The sequence below is a fragment of the Miscanthus floridulus genome, chromosome 6 (assembly GCF_019320115.1).
Source record: "Miscanthus floridulus cultivar M001 chromosome 6, ASM1932011v1, whole genome shotgun sequence".
Classification (NCBI taxonomy): domain Eukaryota; kingdom Viridiplantae; phylum Streptophyta; class Magnoliopsida; order Poales; family Poaceae; genus Miscanthus; species Miscanthus floridulus.
Window position 1 is genome coordinate 144,604,415 of NC_089585.1, and position 10,340 is coordinate 144,614,754.

At 46.4% G+C, this 10,340-nt stretch overlaps 2 protein-coding genes across 2 annotated transcripts; both read right to left on the reverse strand.

Annotated features, from left to right (window-relative positions):
* Positions 1-202: 202 nt before the first annotated feature.
* Positions 203-1,392, reverse strand: LOC136460064 (protein ALP1-like). Its single transcript, XM_066459901.1, has 2 exons — positions 907-1,392; positions 203-835 (listed from the first exon to the last, which is right to left on the reverse strand). The coding sequence occupies exons 1-2, from the start codon at positions 1,390-1,392 to the stop codon at positions 203-205; spliced, it is 1,119 nt and encodes a 372-aa protein (XP_066315998.1).
* Positions 1,393-3,068: 1,676 nt separating this feature from the next.
* Positions 3,069-6,915, reverse strand: LOC136460066 (zinc finger BED domain-containing protein RICESLEEPER 2-like). The gene is made up of 3 exons (XM_066459902.1): positions 6,411-6,915; positions 3,863-6,275; positions 3,069-3,752 (listed from the first exon to the last, which is right to left on the reverse strand). Exon 2 carries the CDS (start codon positions 6,233-6,235, stop codon positions 3,893-3,895), a length of 2,343 nt encoding a protein of 780 aa, XP_066315999.1. The 5' UTR covers positions 6,236-6,275; positions 6,411-6,915; the 3' UTR covers positions 3,069-3,752; positions 3,863-3,892.
* Between the last annotated feature and the right edge of the window lie 3,425 nt (positions 6,916-10,340).

Sequence of the window (10,340 nt, forward strand, 5' to 3'; positions counted from 1 at the left end):
ATGGTTCTTTTGTAAGTAGAAATGGCTAGCATAACTAGCACGTCTTTTGTATAGTGTAGAATTGATACTAACATGCCTTTTGTAAGGTAGTACAAACTAAGTTACATTAAATATTTGAACTTCTCTATCGCTGACTTGTTCTTCTTGAAATGTAATCGTTCCACATCCTCATTGCTATTTCATCTCTTATATCATTCCCAGCTTAGCGCAAATTGTTAAATGCCGGCACATCATTACTATATTCGTCGTCGCCTTCTGGTACATCTTGCATGTTACTTTGATTGATATCTTCGTTGGCACCATGCGCCAATGACATATCTCCATTGTATAGCCGTATAAAATTATGAGTTACATAACAAGCTACAGAGATATCAACTTGTGTGTCAAAATCATATAATGATGCAGCCTTCAGTATGGGGTACCTCATCTTCAATATACCAATGATTCTCTCTATATGATTTCGGAGTTCAGCATGTCGTAGATTGAATAATTCCTTGTGATTTTGTGGTTTTTGTCCAGCCCTTCCCTGTTCTTGTAGATGGTATCTAGTTCCACGATATGGAGCAAGAAATTCTGGTGTGTTAGCATAGCCTGCATCTACTAGATAGAATTTACCGGGAGGGACACTAAATCCATGGTTAAGTGCATCTTGAAGAACTCTTGCATCAGAAGTAGACCCCTCCCAACCAGCATGCACATGCACAAACTTTAGATCAAAGTCACATGCGACCATCATGTTTTGTGATATACCTTGTTTTCTATTTCTATATGGCTCTTGTTGTTCGAGAGGAATAGTGATAGGAATGTGAGTGCCATCAATAGCACCAATACAATTCTGCATGTATTTGTATGCTTATTAGTACTAAAATTTATTTTGCCTTGATATACTAATAAAAAATACATTACCTGGAAGTATGGAGCAAATTTAGGTTGCCTTAAGATCCGATGCGGGTGCAGAGAAGGTAGCCGTATGTAGTTGCATGTGAGTGATGTAAGTGCGTTGAGCACTGATGTGAAGTGTCGGCTAATTGTTTCTCCACTATGTTGAAAAATATCTTGCAATGTTCGATTGGCTGCATTTTTTGATATGGCATAAAGGAATATGCCTAACTGCTCTTCCACGGATACATACCTTGAATCAACAAGAAGGTTATTTTCACGCAATCTTTGAACAAGAGCTTGAAAAATCTCTCTTTCCATATGGAACCGCCTTCTGCATAGGGCCTCATGCCCTGTTAGAGTTTCATGAATAAATGTGGCTCCATTTCGGATAGATGTGTGTATTGCTTTCTTCTCAGATGATTGGGATGAGGTTCCTTCTGCTAGTGTTGGGTGGATGAGGAAAATGAATTCATCTTCATTTTGTGATCGTCGGTGATAATTTGGATCCATAGAAAGAAAAGCACCTCCTATCACTACAAGGGATGAGAGATGTACAGCTATGCAAGTGTAAAGAATGAACACGTACGTGTGCTTGTGTCTACTACTTGTCTTGCTAGTCTAGATGGGAGGTGCAACTCTCCACGGTATGCAGCAGCATGCTTATATAGCGCCGAGCAGCAAGCAACGGCTAGAATACATGAGCAATTTCTGACCAAGCAATGGCTAGAATACATGAGCAATTTCTGACCTGGCAAGCCAACGGCTACTGGCTACAATGCACGAACATCAGACCAGGAAAGAAACCAATGACTACTAGTGTATGCCAACGGCTACTTTGTTCATTGAAAAATGTGAAGATTCAAATTCATTTCCTGCAATCCAAACCGTCCAAATGTTTCATTCCTATGGTTTCCAATCCTGTAGTTTTCCACTTTTTACTTTTCTTTATTCCTGTGTTTCCTACCATTCATCTGTTTTACATTCCTTTGTTCCAAACGGGGCCTAAGTATCTGCCCTTTGCGCTGTCACTTCCATCCTCTGATCCTTCGACGAGTAGCAGACCAGCTGGTACAGATACGTCGTTTGACGTATGAAGTTTGCACCTTATCCTTCTAACTTCATATGCATGTGTTCAAGAGTTGCTATCTAAATATCTGATGACTCATTTTGTACTCAGCATAGGATGGCTTATTGCTTCAATTCAGTGTATTATATTTACCTAAAAATATAGCAAGAAGATGGAGGTCTGTCCAAACTGCTGTATTCTGCCATTTACTAGTTCGTATATACCCCTGCATGAATCTGGATTGCACTGGACTAAGTATTGGCTACTTGTTGAACTTTCAGACCTCAAGACTGGATACGGTTTTGTGGCACTTGTATGGATACAGTGGAAGGAATGCATCTATCTAAGATTATGTGCTCCTGTGAAGTAGTAGTTTGTTCAGTTCCAAACTTGCCAATAAGTCTCATGCCCCAATTTTATTTTTCATTACCTCACTGGGCATATATGTGGATGGACATGATCATGTGAAAGCCATAGTTTAGCTTTGTTGGAAGATGGTACTCGAATAGTTTCTGTATGAATATATTACTTGTATTAATTAGACTTAATTTTAGGTTTGAAATATTTATGTATTTGTACGGAAAGATTTATTCCTGATATTTTTTATGATTTTGTGGATTTTTCTGATTTTTTGAGACATACGGTACTTGATTGCTTCAATTGTGTGGTCAGTTTTACCAAACGAATCCTTAGAGTATTATATATTAAAATAAAATAGTAGCAGGGAAATTTCCCCAGCAGTCTGCCAAACAGCTACAGTGAAATTCTCCCATGCATGGATATCCACCCTGGGTGGAGGTGGCAACGAAAGATCCAAAAAAAATCCACGTCCGGGGCTATATTCCCTAGGCTAAATTGCCCCAGCTGCCAAAGTAAGCCTTAGGGTTCTTCAAGAAGGAGCAAAGGGGAATGAGCTATCTGTTCTGTCCAGAGAGAAGAGAAGGAAGGGGAAGGGGAAGGGGAAGGGGAAGGGGAGGCCTCGGCCTTATCCTAGTCGTACCAGCCAGGCCGACTCAGGCGCTCTCCAACGGCTCCTCGCAACGGATCCAGACGGCAAGGCAAACGGCGATGGCGGCAGTGCGTGGACACGCGCACGGGGAACGGTTATAGTTGGCCACCGTGCCGTGCCGACACGGCACGCGGCACGGCCGTGCCGTGCTGGCCCGGCACTGCGCCGTGCCGCGGCGTGCCGCCGTGCCGGCCGTGCCGTGCCTGGCCGTGCCATGGGCCAGGCCTTCGGCCCATGACACGGCACATGGGCCGTTTCTCCGTGCCGTGCCGCCCATGTGCCACGGCCATTTTGGCCGTGCCGTGCCGGCCCACGGCCCATCAACAGAAAACACTCAAAATCAACAGAAAATTTCAAAGTCTAAGTTCAAAACTTCAAATGATCACATGTCACAGAATTATAAAGTAGTAAAGAACAGAACAACAGAAAATATAATGAAAATGATTATCAAAAGTCAAAAGAGCTGTTGTGCAATGCTGCCTCATTAAAAACCTTTCTAGGTAAAACTCACCCTTGTGAGAAACCCTAGAAAGGAAAAGAGTACAGCTAGCTCAAGTAGTCAAGTCTTAGTTCAAGCACAAGTCTAAGTAGTTCATCCTATTACAATAGCCAACATCAGTGGCAGACTGGCAGGCTGGCAGCAGCCAGCAGCAAATGTTCTTCTATCCTATTACAAAAGCCCAACAGTGGCATTGTGGCAACAAGAAGCAGCAAATGTCCTTACTTCATCACATCATGCTTCAAGCTTCATCATGGTGAATCAGCCTGGCAGCCACTCCCAAAAGTGCAATCAACCTGCAAAAATGGATCATGATGGATTGATGGTCATGGACTTGAAGATGTAATGTAAACAAGCTAATGGAACAAGCTAATGGAACAAGTTTAAGAATTTCAGTGAACTCTACCTCTCCTTTTGTAGAGGTTCTCTTCTTCTTCTATCCAGCACCAGCACCAGCAGTACCGCCGCTGCCGCTGCCGCTTCCGCTTCCTTCGCCTTCATCCAGGTACAAGTTGTCGAACAGCTCCTCCAGTGCCGTGTCCTCAGGTGCATGCTGTTCCTTCCTTGCTGCTTGATCCCAGTCCTTGATGCAGGTGAGCATCTCCACATGCTCAGGCAACAAGCGCCGCCGCCGGTCTTCAAGTATCCTTGCTGTACAGCTGAAACAAGACTTGGAGGACACAGTAGATACAGGAACAGACATGATATCGCGAGCCATTATCGATAAGATGGGGTAGGTCAGCTTGTGGTCACGCCACCACAACAGGATGTCAAAGGACTCCCCCCAATCAGTGACAGGATCACTGTCCAAGTAAGCTATCAGCTCATTGACACCAGATGTAGAGGATGAAGCGGGGGAACAGCTAGAGGAGGAAGCACCAGGACCACCATAGATCTTTCCCCATGCCTGCTTCCTTTTTCCTGAAGGAGCACTAGGCATAGGAGGCCTTTGAGACCGAGCTGCACCATATCTCTGCTCATACTTGCTAAACAGTCTGGTCATGGACTCTTTCACATCACCATAGTAAACACCATAAGGGGTACCAGTCTGTTTAGCAAGTAACTCAAGCACATTAAAGAAGCCTTTCATCTTAGCTCTTGGATCAAGAATGAATGCATAAGAATACAGCAATGGGATGTCCCCCCAGTACTTAAGGAACTTAAGTTTCATAGGAGATGCAATACTTCTAAATCCAGGATCAAGTTCAGCTTTATGCAAATGCTCAGCAAAGTCAAGGATATGATGCATCATAAGTGGAGCAGTTGGATAGTAAACACCAGACAAAGCAACAGTTGCATCATAAAACATCTCCAGGAACTTCATAATCTGATCAGCAGCATACCAGTGCTGGGGAGTCAACAGTTGCTCACCATAATTTGACTCAATCCACACAGAAAACACATCTCTATATGGCAGCAAGTGTTTAAGCATCAGATAGGTGGAATTCCACCTAACATCCATATCCAATCCAAACTTTCTAGGTCTGACACCCCTAGCAATGCAATAGTTCTTAAACAATGCAATTCTTTGATTAGATGAATTCAAAAAGTTGATTGCAGTCCTAAAAGCTTCAAGATAAGGACTGAACCTCTTCAAGCCAGACTTAACAATCAGGTTAATGATATGGCATGCACAGCGCTGATGCACAAGCAAGTACTTGACTTTGTGAGGATCTTCCTTAGTAGGTGTTGGGTAAGAGCCCAGGTAACCAAACAACATAGGTTGCAAGATATCAAAAGCCTTAGAATTAGCAGAAGCATTATCAAGACTCACAGCAAAGACCTTATCAATCAAACCAAACTCCTCAACCACACTACAAATTTTCTCAGCAATGTTGGCACCAGTATGTGCTGCCTCAATCAGCCTAAACCCTACAACCTTTTTATGCAACTCCCAATCAGCACCAACATAATGAGCAACAACAGAGACATAATCTTCCTTAGCATTACCAGACCAGATATCAGATGTTATGGAAACAGATGAACAGGCAGGCAGCAAAGAATGCATAAGCAAAGCACGCTCTTCAGCAAACAACTTATGCATGTCCCTAGTAGTGGTCTGCCTAGAAACCTTCTGGAAAGCAGGATTATGAGCATTCTGAATGTAATCTTCCCAGGCCTGTGTGTCACCAACACCTAATGGAAGATCCAGCCTAGCAATCAACCGGCACAGCTCATTACGAGCACGAGCAGCATCATAAACCCAGTTATGCAACCCATTAGCATTCATAGAAAGCCTAGACTGAACCCTACGATCATTGTCCTGCTTCTTCCTACATGTTGCCATGTGCCTATTCAAGGATCCAGTGCCAATATTGGCCCTAGCAACAAATTTCTTACCACACCGTTTACAGATGGCATGAGTTCTAATCTTCCCTGACTCGTCAAAGATCGGTACGAAGTCCTCCCAACAAGCAGCAGTGAGCTTACCAGATGAGGCACCATTGGTGTCCTGAGACTGAGAGGTGTCCACCCCACCATCGCCGTCGCTGGAGTCAACATCGATCGGGTGCTCGCCGTCACCCATATTGATGCCGAACAGCGCAGCTGCGCCTTCGGTGATGTCGTCGTCGTTCTCAATCTCCAACTCCTCCACGGCCTCCTCGGCCTCGGGGTGCTCGCCGTCGGCACGGTGGTTGTACTCATCCGCAGGCACTGGCATCGTCACCGAGGCCATAGGAGGTTGGGGTTGGGGAGGCTGGTTCCGGCCCCTAGCCGCAGCTCCAGCACCGTTCCTCGACGGTGGGCAGGGGCGCTTCAAACCGGACGGCTTTGCCATCGAGCCTCCAGAGGAGGAGGACAAAGCGTCAGGCACCAACCTGCGAAGCACATGAGCACAAGAAGAAGAAGAGCATTAGAACACAACACAAGAACTCAGGAAGATGCAGAGAAGAAGAAGATGAAGAACAACTGAACAAGAACATGAACATGCTAGGGTTAGGGTTTTGACTGACCTACGCCACCGGAGCCCAGTGCCGGAGAAGAAGCCAAGGAGCCAGCATCCAAGCAGAGAACGACGAGACAAGCACCCACCGTTAGACCGACGGCGTCACGGCGAGTGGCGGCGGAAGAATATACAGCTCAATGACTCACATGGTACACCGGAGGAGGAGGAGGAGGACTGGAGGAGGTACGAGAGGGAGAAGGAGTGGTCGGCGAGGTGTCGAGGTCACCGGAGCAGGGCCTGCGAGGTCAAGTCGAACGGCGGCGGCGGATCGGATCGGATCGAGTTCGTCTCGACTTCGAATCGAGACTCGAGAGCGAGAGCGGAGGGAGAGTTGCGGCCTGCGGCTGCGCGGAGGGAGGAGAAGAAGTGGCCGGCGAGGTGAGGTGTCGAGGTCACCGGAGCAGGGCCGGCGAGCTCAAGGCGAACGACGGCGGCGGATCGAGTTCGAGAGGTCAGAGCGAGGCTGGCTGCGGCTGCGCGGAGGCGGAGGGGGGCAAATGAATTAGGGTTAGGGATTTGGGGGAGGGGGCGGGGGGGGGGGGCTGCGGCCGCGCGGCTTATATATGGCGCGGGGTGGCCGGTGGCGGGGGTGTGGGCGTGGCGTGGGCCGCTGGGCCAAAAGAGGCCGTTGGCCTGGCAGCCGTGCCGGCCACCGTGCCGGCCCTCTGGCCGTGCCGTGCCCGTGCCGTGTCATGGGCCAGGCCTGCGGCCCATGCACTGCACGGGCCTCCGTGCCGTGCCGGCACGGGCACGGTGGCAGCCGTGCCGTGCGGCCCATGGGCCATGCCAAAAGGCCGTGCCGCGTGCCGTGCCACCGGCCCATGGGCCGCCTGGCCATATATAGGAACGGTCGACACCGGCGCCCCTTTTTCTCTCTTGCAAACGGCGCAGGCAACGCGAAAGGAGCAGCAGCAGGCGCGCAGCCAGCAGCTTCCGTGAAGCTTCCTTCCAACGGACGGAACCGACGGCCCCCCACGCGCCGAGCGAGTCAACGCGGAGCCACGCGTCCCTCTGCTCGCGGTCCGTACGTGCGCACGCGGCAGGCAGCAATAGGGCCAGGCGCTCCTGCTCGGTCCTCACGCGGTCAAAGCGGCACCAGGCGCTCGGGCAGACGGCCACGCCCGACGCGGCACCGAGCGAGCCTCCCAGGCGCCAGAATTTTTTACATTTTGATTTATTTTTAAAGTTTATCATAAATAGACTCTTAGCGGAAATAATTCAGAAAATAGACCATTAACTCGGCACCATTGGTGTTAGCGTCGAGCTAACACGTCTCGGCGCCAGCGTCTCTGACGCCAAGCTCCTGGGCACGGTAGATGACATGGCAGTGATCTCGGCGTCAGTCACTCTGACGCCGAGCTCAGTGTCATTTAACCCCGGCCAACCTTCCTGTCCGAGCGTTCTTCATCTTCTTTCTCTTCCCTTTCGGATTTTTTCTCTCCCCACTTCACCCTACCTCACGAATCGGCATATTGGACCTTGGAAACTTTGATTTGATCCGTAGATCTTCGAGAGCAAGGTATCCTCGCTTCCCTCCTAATTTTTTTCGCATCGATTCGGTATGTATTAGTCGAATTTTCGAACGTAATAATCGTCATCACTTAGGGTTTCATTGTATCCATCAATATATGTATTATACAACCGTAGGATGATGCCAAGGCGTGAAAAAGCTAGCAAACCTAGGCGCATATAGTTATGTTATGGGTTCATTGTTGTGCATCAAATGAGAAACCCCAGGTTTATGGTTTAATGTTAACTGCTTTGGGTTCTTATAACGAAATTGGTTGTATTGTAGTTATGGTTCTCATTGACATTTATTTGTGATGTTTTGATTTATGTTTGTTAAATTACATCGGTTTTGTTAGATGCAAGAAATGTTTTGGGAGGAGTTTCGACGAAAACGGGGTCGTCCTCGAGAATTATACCCCGACGCGTCGAGCAAAGATGCTCCCGTCCCTCCCGACCTCACTATCCCTCCCGACCGACGCGGCCGAGGGCGGTGGTGGAGGACGGCAAGGCGGGGCGCGGGCCGTCCGCTGGGGCAGTGAGGTCCAGGACCTCAAGAAAAGTAAGGGATGTCAGGCTCGAAAGGATGTCTCTTCATAGTAGGGATGAAAACGGATCGAATACGAACGGATACCATTTATATTATATTTGTTTTTATATTTCTATCCGTATTCAAATTCGAATACGGATAGTGCCAACCATTCCGAATAGGATACGATTGGATATTGACATCATAAATATGCGATTTGAGTATTTGGATACGGATACGGTATCGGATGTTGAATATCCGGATTTGAATACGAATAGATTTAAACCCCTCTAAACGGATTCGGTCTCGAATACGGTTAGAAAATATCCGTACCATTTTCACCCCTGGCTGAGGCGGTTGTGGGAGAGGTCCAGTGATTCCAGCTGTACCATGCTCGACACCTGAGAGGGGATCGCACCAGCAAATGAGTTCCTTGATAGGTTGAGCACTTTGAGAAGCTTGAGTTTGCCAATCTTGCTGGGTACGATACTCCCTCCGTCCACAAAAGAATGTAATTCTCGTTGTTTGAGAAGTCAAACAGTTTGAATTTTGACTAAATTTTTATAAAAAAGTGCAAACATTTATGATACAAAGTAAATACCATTAGATTAGTTATGAAATATATTTTTATAATAAATATATTTGGAGACATAAAAACTAATAATATTTGCTATAAATTTGGTCAAATTTAAGCTTTTTTTGACCGGCACATAAGTGTTCGGCTGAACTTGATTATTTACTATTTATGTTAAAAAATATTATTCAATATTGTGAGAAAAAAATATTGCTCCAACTAAAAAAACAGAACAAGCCGGCTGACCAGCTAGCCGAACATGCTCGTATTCTTTTGCGGACGTAGGTAATACCGTCGCAGCTATTTTTTTGAGACATCAACGGATTTGAAGGTTGACAGGATCCTTACAAGCGTCACATCCAGTCCCCTGAGGCCGCGTTTAGTTGCTTGCCAGAGTTGGCGCCGCCGGAAAGAGCGGCGACTGTAGCGCACTGTAACGTTTTGTTTTTATTTGGTAATAATTGTCTAATCGTTGATTAATTAGGCTCAAAACATTCGTCTCGTAAAGTACAACCAAACTGTGCAATTAGTTTTTGATTTCGTTAATATTTAGTACTCCATACATATACCGTAAGTTTGATGTGACGGGGAATCTTCTTTTTGCATAGTGTTAAATTCTGGAAAATTGGGGAACTAAACATGGCATTGAAACTGTTCGAAGATATGTCAAAGACTTGCAATGCTAGAAATGATGTGTTTAGTTCGCGAATTTTGGGAACGTGGTTACCGTAGCACTTTGGTTTTTATTTGGTAATTATTATTAAATCATGGACTAATTAGGCTCAAAACGTTTGTCTCGCAATTTCCAACAAAACTGTGTAATTAGTTTTTTTTCGTCTACATTTAATGCTCTATGCACGTATCGTAAGATTCGATGTAATAGCTACTGTAGCACTTTTTAGGAAAGTTTTTGGGAACTAAATAAGCACAAATAAACTTGTTCCATAACCGATGGAAATGGGGCCATGGAATCTATTTGATCGCAGAACAAGCACTCTGAACTGAGAGAGGTCTCTTAACCAGTCTGGAAAATTGTCTGCCATCTGGTTGTCCCCGACATCTAGAACCTCTAGCATCTTACAGTTGACTAGAGTAGCCTGTTCGCTTGTTGGTTTCAGCCAGCCCAAACCAGCCAGCCAACAGTGTTTTCCTCTCACAACAAACCAGCACCAGCCAGCCCAAACCAGCCCAGAAATCAACCAGCGAACAGGCCCGTCTGGAGTGCACATCCTTTGCTGATATTTTGGGGGCAGTGATCCCTGAAAATTGTTGCCTCTCAAGTTCAACACAACAATGTTCTTTGTCTCCTGTAACAGACAGTGTGGTAT

Coding starts and splice junctions, on each gene's coding strand:
- LOC136460066 (XM_066459902.1), bottom strand. CDS start 6,235: ATGGCAAAGCCGTCCGGTTTGAAGCGCCCCTGCCCACCGTCGAGGAAC.
- LOC136460064 (XM_066459901.1), bottom strand. CDS start 1,392: ATGGATCCAAATTATCACCGACGATCACAAAATGAAGATGAATTCATT. Junction 836..906: donor AATTTGCTCCATACTTCCAG/GTAATGTATTTT, acceptor AAATACATGCAG/AATTGTATTGGTGCTATTGA.